This window comes from Cannabis sativa, chromosome 4 (genome assembly GCF_029168945.1).
Source record: "Cannabis sativa cultivar Pink pepper isolate KNU-18-1 chromosome 4, ASM2916894v1, whole genome shotgun sequence".
Classification (NCBI taxonomy): Eukaryota; Viridiplantae; Streptophyta; class Magnoliopsida; order Rosales; family Cannabaceae; genus Cannabis; species Cannabis sativa.
In genome coordinates, this window is record NC_083604.1 from 45,013,600 (window position 1) to 45,031,142 (window position 17,543).

Genomic DNA, 17,543 nt, shown 5'->3' on the forward strand with positions numbered 1-17,543 from the left:
CAATTACTAAATGAAATTTTAAATCTTACTGTAATTGAATCGAATACGAACCAGTTGTACGTCCACTAGCGTAAAGGGACAAAACTGCCTGGATGGCCACATACATAGCTGGAACGTTGAATGTCTCAAACATGATCTGGGTCATCTTTTCTCTGTTAGCCTTAGGATTCAAAGGAGCCTCAGTGAGAAGCACTGGGTGCTCTTCTGGGGCAACACGAAGTTCATTGTAGAAAGTATGATGCCAAATTTTCTCCATATCATCCCAGTTGCTGACAATACCATGCTCGATGGGATATTTCAAAGTAAGGATACCTCTTTTAGACTGGGCTTCATCACCTACGTATGCGTCCTTCTGTCCCATTCCAACCATAACACCAGTGTGTCTAGGACGACCAACAATACTGGGAAAGACTGCCCTGGGCGCATCATCGCCAGCAAACCCAGCCTGCAAATTTATAGATAACACATCAGAACAATGTTTCCAAGCAAAATATTTGATAAACAGAAAAACAAATATATAAATTAATAAAACGAACATTTGTGGTTTATTTTCGCAGAAGCAGGGGAGATAGATACTAACCTTCACCATTCCAGTACCATTGTCACAAACGAGGGGCTGAATGTCCTCTGCGTCGGCCATATTTTATATAAATCTGCATAAAAAAATACTACCAGTTAAACTGTTGTAAAACAACGGCAATCCAACTCATCTGAGTCTTTCCTAGAGTTGTGTAGCAAAAAAAAAGTGATTATCTAACTCATCAACAGACAACAAAAGAACGATAATCATATAATAAAGATACATGTTTTTACTTCTGTTCCAGAGAGTCTCAACTCCAGTCACTATCTTATGATTAAAATATAGGAATGTCCGTGCATATTAAATTCACTAAACTTCTGTATCCAAAACTTCATAGAAAAATAGGGAAAAAAATTCCAATGAAATCCCAGTTAAATTATGAAAACAATGAAACGGCATTCTTTCGCTGGAATTAAGATTTACAGGTATCTAATAAAGTTAGATCTAGAACAAGAAAACTCTCGAACTCTAAATCGCATCGATTTGGACAATCGGAATATGAAAAACACAACAGATCCAGAAAAATGAGGGCCATATCAGAAAGCTAAACGACCCGATCTAAGTTTAACATAATAAACTAAAACAAAAATCAACAAATCCATCACTGAAAGACGCCACAGATCATGATGTTCATGTGAGAATTAGCTCAAAAAATTTCATACAAAACACAGATCAGAGCACAGAAATGAACACGATGCGAACTACTGAACTCACCTATCGAACAAATCGAAACAATTCAAACCAAAAATAAAAGGAAAAATTGAAAAGAGGAAGATCGAGTTAGATATTTGAAACCTTTAGAAAAGAGAATGCGAAAGACGACCGAAGACAAAGCCAACGAGCTCGAGAGAACGCGATGGGGTCGGGTCGGGTCTCGCAGTCTCGTTCGGCGGAAATGGAAATGGACGAAAATTTACACCAAATTTATATATCAAAATAAATAAATAAAATTAAAAGATTAAGAATTGAATAATAATAATTATTATTATTTTATTTTAAGAATTTGGAAGAAGAGGAAATGGAATCATTTCCACCACGACTAAAGATGGGATGATGACCTGGCTGGCTGACAGCCTTTTTTCCTTTAAGTTCTTCTCCTGAGTTAGATTAGATTAAATCGTTTCATTTTATCGTTTCGCTTGTCTTTCCTGATTGAATCCCGACCGTAGGATCAAACTACTGTAAAAATCGGAGACAGTAATTCACTGAAGCCGAGTGGCTTACTATTTGTTGTTATTCAACTTGGGGTCTCGCTCTGTACTCTGCAGCAGTCAGTCACGGGATGCTCTTCTCTTCTTCTGCTAATTGTTCGGCTCGGCTCGGCTAATACAAAGCTAAGCTACTTTCGCACAAAAACTCTTTCAAATTTCAAAACAAATAGAGTAAGTATGTATAAAACTTAAAATTTATAAATATAATAAATATTTTATCTTAATGTATTTTAAATTTGGCTAATAAGGATTTTTGCTCCCTAAACTTTGACATGTACCAAATCATGTTTTCTGAACTTTAAAAGTCATTAAAAATGCTCCCTGAACTATTGAGATTGTTGGATTATAGGACTTTTTTCCAATTTTAGTAAAAAAGTCTAATATGGATGAAAGTTCAGGGGGCATGATTTAGTACATGTCAAAGTTCGAGGAGCATAATTTGTTAAATATCAAAGTTCGGGAAGCATGGTTTAGGACATAAAGAATCACTGAAAAAGTAAAATTGAATGAAATTAGATAAAAAGTCCTTAAATCCAACAATCTCAATAGTTCACGGGGTATTTTTAACGACCTTAAAAGTTCAGGAGGCATGATTTGGTAGATATCAAAGTTCGAGGAGCATGGTTTATGACATAAAGAATCACTGAAATAGTAAAATTGAATGAAATTAGATAAAAAAAAAAAGTCTTTAAATCCAACAATCTCAATAGTTCAGGGGGTATTTTTAACGACCTTAAAAGCTCGGGGGGCATGATTTGGTACATGTCAAAGTTCAGGGGGCAAAAATCCTAATTAGCCTTTAAATTTCAAATTTCATAATAAAAGAAGGGGATTTATATTTCCACCTCACAAAATAATGTTGGAAATTATTTTACCAGGATCTTAGATCTACTCACAAGTATGTTGATTGACACCCTAAATATGAACTTTCTAAAACGATGAAATAAATACATATAAAGTTTAGGAAACCTTACATTGGGTGCAGCGGAATATAATGACTCCTTCCGTTCAGATATCTAGCCCTTGATTCCTTGCTGTAGCAGAGCATTATCAATATCTGAACCTGGATCTCTTTCTCTGATTCTTTGGTGCTGAAACTCCTTCTTGCTGAAAGTCTTTCTTCACGATCTTCCTCACTATGATTGAGGTATCACTTGCTGTGTGTGGGCACTACTCTAACACTAAGGATTTCGAAATTCAAGGAAGAAGAGAAAGAGAGTGGGGTCGACCAAAGATAGGGAGAGAGAGAGAGGCTCAGTTTTTTTCTGAATGAAAAAGTAGAAAATTTAAGTGTAAATTTCTTGAAGCCTTCACTATCTATTTATAGCATTCCACTAGGGTTAGGTTTAAATTATTTGGCATTAAAATAATGAAAATATCAGTTTAAATTCCCTACAAAAGTGGGCGGCCCTATACTTGTGGATTTGGGCCTCACTTTTTGCAATTTTGCAGTTTTATCTTTTCTGCATCTGATTTTCTCAAAAACTCCAATTTTCTAATTCAACCATTTAAATGCCAATTCTAACTATTTAATAACTATAAATAATTATTAAATAATATTGTCATTTATCATATTTATTAATTGAACCATACAAAGTATCATAATTAACAAATATGCCCCTATAAACTCTTTCTTTACAATTTCGCCCTTACTTAGTGAAAATTTCACAAATAGACATAGTCTAATTTGAGAATTATAATTGATTAATCAAAACCAATTATATGAGTCTTACAAGCAATATTATCTCAACTAGTGCGGGGACCATGGGTCTATATATAACCAAGCTTCCAATAAGTAGATCAAGAATTTATTACTAAAATTCACTAACTTATTAATTCTTCGTTCAATCCACGCATAGAACTTAGAATTGAACTCTCAGTATATAGAATGCTCTATATGTTCCACCATATAGACACATCATTAGTTATCCATTGTTATAATCCTAATTTGATCAATGATCCTCTATATGAATGATCTACACTATAAAGGGATTAGATTACCGTTACACCCTACAATGTATTTAATCCTTAAAACACTTAACCCCGTATAAATGATATTTCAGCTTATGTGAAATGAGATCTCCACCATTTATTTTTGTTTGGTCAAGCTCGAAGGAGATCATCCTTTACTTACTATTCGCCAGATAGAAGCTATAGATTCCATGTTTATGTTAGCCCTCTCACTCAATTGCACTACCGTGTTCCCAAAATGTACGTATCACCCTGACCCAAAAGTAGGCTTAACTAACAAATCAAAGAACACGAATAGCCTCTCGAGATTGAGCCAAATCATAACAGGATTAAGATCACTTGATCTAGGATCAACTAGGCGATATTGACTTGAATAGATATTACGGTAAGTTTAATAAATCTAAGTCAAAGTTCAATATCAGTCCCTTCCGATGCATACTCCATGCATCCAACCTGAGCTTTACTTTAACCAATGCTCTGGAAAGAACATAGCATTTCTCCAAATGCAAGTAAACTCTGTTGTAGATTATCATATAGTAAAACCCTGTGTCTGATAAATCTAGGAAACTTTATTCACATAGTCATGTTTACTTTCCAATGTGTTGACGGCACAATAAACAGGATCAAGTATGTGAAAAGGGTTATAGATGAATTTATACATTATGTACATATAATCATGAAATAAATCATGTGAACCATGCAACATTAAATGTTATTTCTGATCTATATTAATAAGTAAATCTGATTATATTGAAATGAGTTTTATTTAGGGCATAAAACCCAACAAATAATAAGTATACTTCAATATTTAAAAAATTAAGTTTATATTATGAAATATTTTTTTTTTGAAGGATTTATATTATGAAATATTAGTATTATGTAATATTATAATTTAGAGAAAGAAAATAGAGAAGAGATGAGAATTTTCTTAGTGTTTTATTCGAATAGGTGATCTCCTATTTATACACATACAAGAGTCAAATATTAAGAAACTAAGAAAAAGAGAAACTAAAAAAAGGGAATGTTGATTACATTAATGGTAATAAATAAAAGATTTGGACATCCACAAAATAATAATATTTATAACACTCCCCCTTGGATGTCCATAATAATTGTCTCATTAAAAACCTCGCCGAGAAAACCCAGTAGGACAAAACTCAGTCAAGGAAAAAAGAGTGCAGTATGAAATAACTCCCCCTCATTTTGGCATTCATGGAGATCCTTTAATCGACGCATTCCAATCTTGTGAACCATCTTCCCAAAAGTTGATGTTGGTAATGACTTCGTGAATAAGTCTGCAAGATTATCACTTGATCGAATTTGTTGAACAACGATATCACCATGTTTCTTGAAGATTGTGTGTAAAGAAGAATTTTGGTGAAATATGTTTAGTTCTGTCTCCTTTAATGTACCCATCTTTAATTTGAGTGATGCAAGCAGCATTATCTTCATAGAGAATTGTTGGTACTTCTTTATTAGATGTTAATCCACATGTTCCTCGAATATGTTGTGTCATTGATCTTAACCAAACACATTCTCGACTTGCCTCGTGAATTGCAAGTATCTTAGCATGATTTGAGGAAGTAGCTACCAGAGTTTGCTTTGTTGACCGCCAGGATATAGCAGTGTCACTGCAAGTGAACAAATAGCCAGTTTGAGATCTTGCTTTATGTGGATCAGATAAATATCCTGCATCTGTGTAGCCAATAAGTTGTGACCCACAATTATTAGAATAGAACAATCCTTTATCAATAGTACCCTGGAGATAGCAGAGTATGTGCTTAATCCCTTTCCAATGTCTATATGTTGGAGCAGAACTAAATCTTGCTAACAAATTAACAGAGAAAGCTATATCAGGTCTTGTACAATTAGCAAGATACATCAATGCTCCTATTGCACTAAGATATGGTACTTCTGGACCAAGGAGCTCTTCATGTTCTTCTCTAGGTCGAAAAGGATATTTTTCTACATCAAGTGATCTAACTACCATTGGGCTACTCAATGGGTGTGATTTATCCATATAAAACCGTCTCAAAATCTTTTCAGTATAAGTTGACTGATGAATGAAAATTCCACATTTTAAATGCTCAATTTGTAGACCAAGACAAAATTTTATTTTTCCTAAATCTTTCATTTCGAACTCTTTCTTTAGATATTCCACGGCTTCTGAAAGTTTTTTAGGAGTTCCAATAGTATTCAAATCATCAACATAAACAACAATGATAACAAACTCATGACTTGAACTTTTATAAAAACACATGGGCAAATAGGATCATTTTTATATCATTCTTTTAATAAATATTCACTAAGTCGATTGTACCACATGCGTTAATCCATACAATGATCTTTGTAATTTAATTGAGCACATTTCTCGATTGCTTGAATTATATGCATCAGGCATCTTAAATCCTTCAGGGATCTTCATGTAAATATCACTATCTAGTGATCCATATAAATAAGCTGTGACTACATCCATTAATCGCATATCGAGTTTTTCACTCACAACCAGGCTAACCAAATATCTTAATGTTATTCCATCCACCACAGGAGAATATGTCTCCTCATAATCAATACCTGGCCTTTGAGAGAAACCTTGAGCTACAAGTCTTGCTTTGTATCTCACAACTTCATTTTTCTTATTTCTTTTACGTAAACATACCCATTTGTATCCAACGGGTTTCACACCTTCAGGTGTTTGGACTATAGGTCCAAATACTTTGCGTTTAGCAAGTGAATTCAATTCTGCTTGAATTGCTTCTTTCCATTTTGGCCAATCTTTTATATTTTGACATTCTTTGATAGATTTAGGTTCAAGATCCTTGTTTTCATTTACAATTTCTAGCGCTACATTATAAGCAAAAATATTGTCGACAATTACTTCAAGTCGGTTCCATTCTTTTCCTGTATTGACATAATTTATTGAGATCTCATTATTTCTAATATTTTCAGGTACCTGAATCTCTTCAAGAGATTTGCTTATGTCAACATCTTCCTCAAAATTTTCAGCCTCTTTATTAGGGCCATCTTGATTATCTGCTCTCTTTCTTTTTCGAGAATTGTTATCTTTGGAACCGACTGGTCTACCACGTTTCAAACGTGCTTTAGAATCATTAGTTAATTGTCCTTCTGGGATTTCAATTCGAATTGGAGCATTTTCAGCTGGAATATGTGATTTTGTAATTTTCTTTGGGTCAGTGAATGCATCTGGTAATTGATTTGCAATTTTTTGCAAATGAATTATTCTTTGAACTTCAAGTTCACATTGATTTGTACGAGGATCAAATTGAGATAATGATTGTGCATTCCATATAATTTCTTTTTCCAGCTGTTTCTTTTCCCCTCCCCCTAAAGCTGGGAAACTTGTCTCATCAAAATGACAATCAACAAAACGTGCTGTAAATATATCTCCAGTTGTGGGTTCGAGATATTTAATGATAGATGGAGATTCATACCCAACATATATTCCCAGCCTCCTTTGAGGACCCATCTTTGTTCGTTGTGGTGGAGCAATCGGAACATATAATGTACAACCAAAGATTCTTAGATGGGAAATATTTGGCTCCTGACCAAAAGCCAATTGTAATGGGGAGAATTGATGTGATGTTGGCCTAATGCGTACAAGTGCCGCAACATGTATAATAGCATGTCCCCAAGCTATAATTGGGAGTTTTGTTCTCATAAGTAATGGTCTTGCGATTAATTGGAGGCGCTTAATAAATGATTCCGCTAGACCATTTTGTGTATGTACATGAGCAACAGGAAGTTCTACATTTATCTATTTTGACATACAATAATCATTAAAAGCCTGTGATGTAAATTCACCAGCATTATCAAGGCGGATTGTCTTGATTGCATGGTCTGGGAATTGTGCTCGTAAACGAATTATTTGAGCAAGCAATCTTGCAAATGCTACATTACGAGTAGATAATAAGAAAACATGTGACCATCTAGTTGATGCATCTATCAATACCATAAAATATTTGAATGGTCCACATGGTGGGCAAATAGGCCCACATATGTCGCCCTGAATTCGTTCAAGAAATCCAGGGGATTCAATTCCAACATTTACCGGTGAGGGCTTAATGATTAACTTTCCTTGAGAACAAGCAGCACATGAGAACTCACTGGATAAAAGAATCTTCTGGTTCCTCAATGGATGACTATGTGAGTTCTCTATTATTCTACGCATCATAATTGAACCGGGATGGCCTAACCGGTCATGCCAAATAATAAATAAATTTTTCTGGTGTGTGAACTTCTCGTTCACAATAACATGAGTTTCTATTGTACTTATGTAATGTACAAACCTGAAGACAAACCAGGTAATTTTTCAAATATGCACTTTTTTCTTGAAATAATAGACGTAATGCAAATATACTCAAAATTATTTTCATCTATTGTCTCAATATGATATCCATTATGATATATATCTTTGAAACTCAACAGATTCTTTTTTAATTTGGTGGATAATAAGGCATCATCTATAATAATTTTTGTTCCTCTAGGCATCAATATAATGGCTCTTCCGGAGCCTTCAATTAAATTTGCAGTGCCTGATATTGTATTAACATTTGTATTCATTCTTGATAAATTTGAAAAATATTTATCACTTCTAAGTATTGTATGAGTGGTTGTACTATCCACCAAACACATATCATCACCATTATTTGTAGAATCGTGTATAGGATGACAAATGTCCATTACTTCATTAACAAAAAAAAACATAATAAGTTCAAAATATAAATACTTAAAAGTGTATTACATAAACATGCCAAATAAAATAAACACCTTAAAGTAAATACTCATATAGTTCACTATGCTCCTTCATTATTGAAGCAAACACTACACTTATCTTTTTATTCAACTACACATATATCATCCAATAATATATTATTATATGTTATTTATTATTTTTATAACTATAATTCTACTTAAATTTTAATTTTAGATTTATATTTATATTAATATCTTTCAATTATCTAAATAAATAAAAATCTACACCAAAAAATTTAACTAAAATAAAAACCAGTAGCATATATAATTTAAAATAAAAAAATAAAATTAACAACAACTTAAAACCACAACAAAAATATTTTTTGAAATGAAAAAAAAAAAAAACAACACCATTGTGGTATAGTTCATCCAAATAAAAAGGTCTCCAATATCATTCCTAGAAAGTTATTTCTGGAAAGTTAGGTGTCTCTCAAATGTTGTTCTCGGACAGCTAACTTGTCCATCCCAGCAGGAGTCGTGTGGAATTATAGTTGAGTCTGGAAGGGAGTTTTAAAATGACTATTGTTAGGTTATTTTTAGTATTAATTTTAGATTAAGTTTAATATATTTTTAATTTAGTTTTAATCGTGTTTAAAGCATTTTCACGCTTGTTATCTTTTATTTGTGCAGATTTAAAATAGAAGAAGATTAGAAAAATATCAAAGAAAAAGATGGAAAAAAAAGATAAAAATATCATGATATTTAAAATAGAGGAAATTGTGGAAGGAAATAAAGCCGAAACTTCAAGCCTGAATTCGACTATCTTCTGATTAGATTTTGGAAAAAGTCAAAACATAAAAGTTCTAGATCTCTCTTTTATCTTTCCGGAATATCTTGAATCGTCCAATTCCAAGCAATATCGAGAGAGTTATGGCCAAAATACTATCAGTCGACGCAGCAGGAAAAATATCTCGTTTGAGGTTTCCCAAAAATTTAAATTCGAATTGGAATTTAAACATGTGCGTTTTTTTCCATCTTTTTAGGCCTTCAATGCCTATACAAAGGGAAGAAGGGAGTTGATTTCAGCAAGCAATTTCAGAGAGAAAAAAAGTGAGAGTTGAAATACAGAGTAGAGAGATCAACTGCAATACTGGAGACATACTACTCAGGGTTTTTCAGCATTCTTCTTTTCTTCTCTTCTCTATTTTTCATCTCTTTTCTATCAGTTAATATGTGTATTTGTGCTTCAATGAACATGAGTAACTAAACACTTTATTAGGGTTAGATGGATATTGTTTGACATTGTTTATGGTTTTAATATGATTTATTTTCCCCCTAATTTCTATGTATTCTATTTTATTTGTGCTTAATTACTTTTAATTGCCTGATCACCAATTAACTGTTTATGATTTTGATGCGAGATCTGAGAAGTGAGTGTCAAATATGCTATAGTAGAATAGAACTGAATTTCGATATAGGACGAGAGTACCTATATGGTTTAGATAGCTTATAGGGTTTCTGTGTTTAATGCATGTTGCATGTTAAATTTATCACGAGAGTAGAAAGTTTACATGTAATTGAGGTTTATATATCTGAGAAGACTATAAATTACCTTAGTAAACCTGCTATTGCATAGGAATTAATATTAGGAAAATAATCATATTAGGCCATATTCAATAAAAACAATTGAAATCGACACCCTAGTTTATTAACTATCAATTTTCTCGAATCGTTGCATCCAACTATTTTTCTTATACTTCATTGTTTTTTTTTCCTATCTTTTATTTAATCAAATAGAAGTAAAAATTTAATTTTAACGTACTTAACTACACTCCCTGTGGGATCGACCTCACTCCTAGTGAGTCTACTACTTGAAACGATACGTACACTTGCGTGTGCTAAATATCGCAACAAGTTTTTGGCGCCGTTGCCGGGGAGTGATAGTTAATATTATTAAAAATTAAATTTTGTTCTAATTCGGTTTTTCTTTTTAGTTTTAGTATTAATTTTGTTGTTTCAAATTTTTTTAATCTTTTTAGTACTAATTTAGTTTTATTTTTTTTTAATTTTACTAATGTTTTACATATGAGTTTGACCTGCAAGACAAATCCAGATGCTATATCTTGAGGATTTTGCCCAACGACACAATGAACCATTCTATTCTGCTTGGAGGAGATTTAAAGAGTATGGAGAGAGATGTTATCCCACTTTCTCAAGTGAATGTTTTACGTGGCTCTTTTATAACGGACTTAATGATGAAACAAGAAGCTGGGTTGATTATGGAGCAGAGACAACTGGAGCACCTCTATTAATGAGAGGCTATGATGTAATAAATCTATTGAATAATATGGCAGATTTTGATTACGACTGGCATTGGGATCCATCACTTCAGGGTTGGAGTCACCAATACCCACCTTGTTGCCCAAATTCATCTCAACAATCTAAAAAAGAGGAACAACTACTAGCACTTATGCAATCACTTCCAGGAGAGATTAATCGCTTAACTGACATGGTGAGATCCTTATGTGATAATTCAATGGCTTATGATTCAGAATGTAATAATTCCAATGATGAAAGTTATGAGAGTTATTGCTACAATGAAGAAGGGTCATTAGTTGAATACAAGGAAGATAATAAGCCTACAATTGAAGATCAAGATCCTTGTGAAGAGGAACTCATTGAATATGAAATCACAAGTGAGGGTATGAATAGCCATGTGGAGAGTGAGCAACAAGAAGAAGGTTTGTTAGATGAAAGAGTAGATATTGTGACATTGGAGGATGAGGAAGCACATGGCATAATTGATTCGACTTCATCAATGATATTGACTAATAAATCACCAATGAATTCATATATTTCATCAACACCATATTACATCCTCTGCGAGCTACAAAAGGGTTCTCCCCAAGCTCATCATCCAAAGTCTTATGTTGTTGGTACTGACTTTGATTCAAACTCATCGCTTGCCAAGCTTGAAGGCAAATACAACAACAATTTTCAAGTTGTCTTGCATGACGCTTATTACGGGAATCAACCGCTTGTTGATGTTGCGCTCAGGTAAGTTTCCTTTCCTTTTTTTAATGTCACATTGGGGACAATGTGTCACTTTAGTTTGGAGGAGGAGTGACTTAATTTTTATTTTGAGTTTTTTTAAGTTTTATGTCTTTTAATTTTTAATTTTTAGTTTTTTTTTTTTGTTGTGAGTCAATTTTCTTAATGTGAGTCAATTTGAAAGTAGGTAGATAGCATGATTTGAAAAGTTTATTTATTTTTTCGAAAAATCCGTGTGCTTGGTGATATTACATTCTTGACTAATTTCAATTTTATACTTGAAAGAACATAGAATCATATTAGCTAATTTTCTAGTAATTGAATTGATTTATGTATGCTAAATTTGACATGTGGAAAGTTGCTTGGAAAATTCTAGAACTTGCTTGCTTGCTATTTGAGGCGAAATAATAAATTATGCATGACTAGGAAAGTGATTTAGGCATTTTTTTGGATCGATTGTGCCTTTCAAGCCATCCTTCTAATTTTTATCCTAGTTACCCTTTTTTTAGCCTTAACCTATTCTTTGTTCTACACATATTGAGCCTAAAAAAGATAAACCCATAAATATCTAAGATATTTAATCCTAATTATACCATAAGTAGATCTTTAGTTTGGGGGAATTTGGATGGGAAGTTTGTTGTGTGTGTGGAAAAAAGTATGAAAATTGAGAGAATATATAAAAAAAAATTGATTGGCAACAACTTGAAAAAAAAAAAAGAAATAAAAATCTGACAACCAATGCCAAATAAAAAAAAAGATAAATATAAAGTTGTTGCAACCTTGTTGAAAAATATATCTCTCATGTAATTAGAAAAAGGGGTATTGTGGGTGACATGATTGGAGAAGCTTATGGTATAGACAAGCGTAAATGACCATCTCATCTACCCTTACCAAAGCCTAACAATACAAGCCTAGAAAGACCTTCTGATTTTTGGTTGTGCATTAATCTATATTAGTGGAGAATAGTAAGTATTGCAAGGATATGGAATTTTGGGTTAGTGGATTGATGATTTTAATTGGCATGCATAAAGTCGTTTAATTGTTAGTTAATTGCATTCTATGGTTTCATGAGCTAAATGAAAATAAATTGAAATCTGTCAAGGGTGTAATTGAACTAAAATTCTAGATTATATGCATAAGTGAATTTTTTCATAATCATATTATTGAAGCTACTTGAAAATTACTCATGTTTTGGAGATTGACTTGTTTAATGTTTATTTAGTGTTTTACTCGAGGACGAGTAAAAGCTTAGTTTGGGGGAATTTGTTAGGTTATTTTTAGTATTAATTTTAGATTAAGTTTAGTATATTTTTAATTTCGTTTTAATCGTGTTTAGAGCATTTTCACGCTTGTTATCTTTTATTTGTGCAGATTTAAAATAGAAGAAGATTAGAAAAATATCAGAGAAAAAGATGGAAAAAAAAAGATAAAAATATCATGATATTTAAAATAGAGGAAATTGTGCAAGGAAATAAAGCTGAAATTCAAGCCTGAATTATACTATCTTCTGATTAGATTTTGGAAAACGTCAAAACATAAAAGTTCTAGATCTCTCTTTTATCTTTCCGGAATATCTTGAATCGTCCAATTCCAAGCAATATCGAGAGAGTTATGGCCAAAATACTATCAGTCGACGCAGCAGGAAAAATATCTCGTTTGAGGTTTCCCAAAAATTTAAATTCGAATTGGAATTTAAACATGTTCGTTTTTTCCATCTTTTTAGGCCTTCAATGCCTATACAAAGGGAAGAAGGGAGTTGATTGCAGCAAGCAATTTCAGAGAGAAAAAAAGTGAGAGTTCAGATACAGAGTAGAGAGATCAACTGCAATACTGGAGACATACTACTCAGGGTTTTCAGCATTCTTCTTTTCTTCTCTTCTCTATTTTTCATCTCTTTTCTATCAGTTAATATGTGTATTTGTGCTTCAATGAACATGAGTAACTAAACACTTTATTAGGGTTAGATGGATATTGTTTGACATTGTTTATGGTTTTAATATGATTTATTTTCCCCCTAATTTCTATGTATTATATTTTATTTGTGCTTAATTACTTTTAATTGCATGAAATTAACTGTTTATGATTTTGATGCGAGATCTGAGAAGTGAGTGTCAAATATGCTATAGTAGAATAGAACTGAATTTCGATATAGGACGAGAGTACCTATATGGTTTAGATAGCTTATAGGGTTTCTGTGTTTAATGCATGTTGCATGTTAAATTTATCACGAGAGTAGAAAGTTTACATGTAATTGAGGTTTATATATCTGAGAAAACTATAAATTACCTTAGTAAACCTGCTATTGCATAGGAATTAATATTAGAAAAATAATCATATTAGGCCATATTCAATAAAAACAATTGAAATCGACACCCTAGTTTATTAACTATCAATTTTCTCGAATCGTTGCATCCAACTATTTTTCTTATACTTCATTGTTTTTTTTCCTATCTTTTATTTAATCATATAGAAGTAAAAATTTAATTTTAACGTACTTAACTACACTCCCTGTGGGATCGACCTCACTCCTAGTGAGTCTACTACTTGAAACGATACGTACACTTGCGTGTGCTAAATATCGCAACAACTATCATGTCCACTCAGGGCCCAGTCTTCAAGATAGCTAGACTGACTCTGGGATAGAGTTCTTGCTAGGTAGTTGTCCCTCCTGGAATGGTAGTTCCAGATAATCAACTCCAGTAGACTCAATCCTGTTCGGAAGCGCCATCAGCGAGTGTCCTTGGTCCGTGATTCCAGAAGCTCATATATGTTCTCAGAAGCTCTAATACTTAAGCTGACATGGAGGCTTCGCTCAAAGAGGAGTTGGTTAAGTTAGTTATTTTCAACTAACTTAATAACCTCGTTTCTTGCAGCCACTGACTTTAAGATCTTAATCCTAAGCCTATAAATACCACATTGATTTGTTATTTCGAGACATAAGATTAAGAACTAAGTTCAGATGATATTGAGCGTTTGAGAGAGAAAAGATTGAAAGGTAGAGAGAGAGGTGCAGTGAAAAGAGAGAGATTTGGTTTGGTTTTTTAAGAAAAATCTTCTATAGATGAAGAAGATTCTTGGGTGTAAATGTGAGAGTTGAAAAACTTTGTAAGAACTCTTCAGAGAATCTCATCTCGACTTTATTGTACATATTCTTGCTCAATCAATAAATAACGATTTCGGTGGTGTTCCAGAACTGGAGTAGAGCCATAGATCAAATCGATCTATCGGACTTGAACCAGTATATATCTTGGTGTTGATTTCTTAATCTTTTGCATTTATTGTTTTTTATTTATATACTCTGTTTGTTCTTGCTTTCATCCGCTTGTTGTTCTTGATTTGTTAATCTTGTCATTACTAATTGTTTGAATGTTAAAGTTTCATTGATTTGATTCTACAATGTTAGTCGTAATTTTCCCATAAATCAGAGCTTGGTTATCAATCAAGATCACAAAATCAAGATTCATTCCACTGCAATTCTTGAAGAAACTTTGAATGTCATCAATGGCGAGATTTGAATTGGAGAAGTTTAATAGAACTGGGACTTTACACTATGGAGAGAAAGTCTGAAAGGAATCCTAGTGCACCAGAAACTTACAAAGGTTCTTGGAGATGAGAAGATATTGGCAGAAAAGAAACTAGAGGAAAAAGCAGAATTGGAGTAAATGGCATACTACACAATCATCATGTATCTGTCAAATAGTGTTCGAAGGAAAATCATCGTAGAGAAGACGATGGAAGGAGTTTGGAATAAGTTGGAAGAATTATACTTAAAGCCATCAATTGCTAGCAAGATTAATTTTCTAGAAAGGTGATAGGATTTTAGAAATGATTTCTTCCATTTCTTTAGATGATAATATTGATAGATTTAATAAGATTATTATAGGATTGGCTAATATAAACCACAAGGTTGATAAAGAAAGCCAGGCCATTATTTTGTTGAGATCACTTTCAATTGCATATAAAGAAGTCAATGCAGCTATCATGTATGGTATAGATGTGATTGCATTGGAGGATGTTCTTACCGCACTTAAATCGAAAGATTTTGATTTACAGTTGGAAAAAGAATCCAAGAAAGAAGAAGTGTACTTGGCAAGAGGAAGATGTTGGGTTTTATGCCTTAAATAAAACTCATTTCAATATAATCAGATTTACTTATTAATAAAGATCAGAAATAACATTTAATGTTGCATGGTTCACATGATTTATTTCATGATTATATATTTATAATGTATGAATTCTATTTAAGTCCAGAACATATGAATTTGTTAATGATTATAGTGTTGTCAACATAGTGGAATATAATCTTAATTATATGTTCGAAAGTTTATTCCCTGATTTGTCAGTTCACTGGATTTAGACTGACATGATAATCAGTGATAGGTATTCTTACACCTTGGATAAGTGTTATGTCCTTTCCAGGGCATTGGCAAAGTTTACCAGTATCGGATGTATAGAGTATACATCGGAAGGGACCGATATTGAACTTTGATTAGATATATTAAAATTTACCGTAATATCTATTCAATTCAATATCACCCGTTGATCCTAGATCAAATGATCTTGATCCTGATATGTTTAGGTTCGATCTCAAGAGTATTATACATGTTCTTTGATTTGTTAGTTAAGCCTACTTTTGGGTCAGGGTGATATGTACATTTTGGGAACATGATAGTGCAATTGAGTGGGAGCGCTAACATAAATATGGAATCTATAACTTCTATCTGACAAATAGAAAGTAAAGGATGATTTCCTTCGAGCTTGACCAAACGAAAATAAATGATGAAGTACTCATTTCACTTAGCTGAAATATCATTTATACGGGGTAAGTGTTTTAAGGATAAAATACATTGTAGGGTGTTTCAGTAATCTAATTCCTTTACAGTGTAGATCATCTATATAGAGGATCATTGATCAAATTAGGATTATAACAATGGATAACTAATGACGTGTCTATATGGTGGAACATATAGAGCGTTCTATAGACTGAGAGTGCAATTCTAAGTTCTATGCGTGGATTCAACGAAGAATTAATAAGTCAGTGAATTTAAGATATAAATTCTTGATCTGCTTATTGGAAGCTCGGATATATAGACCCATGGTCCCCATACTAGTTGAGACCATACTACTTGTAAGACTCAGTTAATTGATTTTGATTAATCAATTATAATTCTAAAGTTAGACTATGTCTAGTTTATGAATTTTCACTAAGCAATGGCGAAATTGTAAAGCAAAGAGAATTCTAGGTTTATTTATTAATTAAGAGACTTTATGTGTCTAATTAATAAATATATTAAATGAAAATATTATTTAATAATTAATTTTTAGTTATTAAATAATTAGAATTGGCATTTAAATGGTTAAATTGGAAAATTGGCATTTTTGAGAATATGGGATAGAAAAATGACAAAATGGCAAAATTGCAAAGTGGACCCAATCCACAATCCATGGCCGGCCACACTTAGTGTATTTTACCATTTATTTTTTCATTATTTTATTGCCAAATAATTCTAACCTAAACCTAGGTAGTTACCTATAAATAGATAGTGATGGCTCTCATTCACACTTAACTTTTGTTAACTTTGTCAGATGAAAACTGAGCCTCTTTCTATTTACCTTAGCCACCACTTCTTCTTCTCTTTTCTCTTCAATTTTTCGAACCTTGAGTGAATGAGTGAGTGCCCACACACATCAAGTGGTATCTCAATCATAGTGTGTAAGACTGTAGGAGATTCCAAACAACAAGAAGGAGAATCAGTATCAAAGGAAGGAGAGAAAGAGATCCAGGTTCAGATCTTGGTGATGCTCTGCTACAGAAAGGAATCAAGGGCTAGAGATCTGAACGAAAGGACTCATTATATTCCGCTGCACCCAATGTAAGGTTTTCTTAAACTCTTATGTGTTTATTTTATTGTTTTAGAATTCATATTAGGATGTTAATGAAACATACTTGTTAGTAAATCTAGATCCTGGTAAAATATATTTAACAACTGGCCTCAGAGCCATGGTAATGATTTACT

At 32.7% G+C, this 17,543-nt stretch overlaps 1 protein-coding gene across 3 annotated transcripts in view; it reads right to left on the bottom strand.

The window, feature by feature from the left end:
* Positions 1–17,543, bottom strand: part of LOC133037232 (actin-7) — a 74,804-nt gene that overhangs the window by 1,313 nt on the left and 55,948 nt on the right. The window contains exons 1-3 of one of the 3 annotated variants that reach the window (XM_061114137.1): positions 1,376–1,674; positions 581–653; positions 52–445 (exon numbers count right to left, since the gene is read on the bottom strand). In XM_061114137.1, coding sequence (XP_060970120.1) covers positions 52–445; positions 581–640 — 454 coding nt within the window. In that variant the 5' untranslated portion in view covers positions 641–653; positions 1,376–1,674. Of the gene's footprint in view, positions 1–51; positions 446–580; positions 654–1,294; positions 1,675–17,543 lie in introns of those variants that run through there. The other 2 variants (XM_061114138.1, XM_061114139.1) reach the window with 2 other exon arrangements.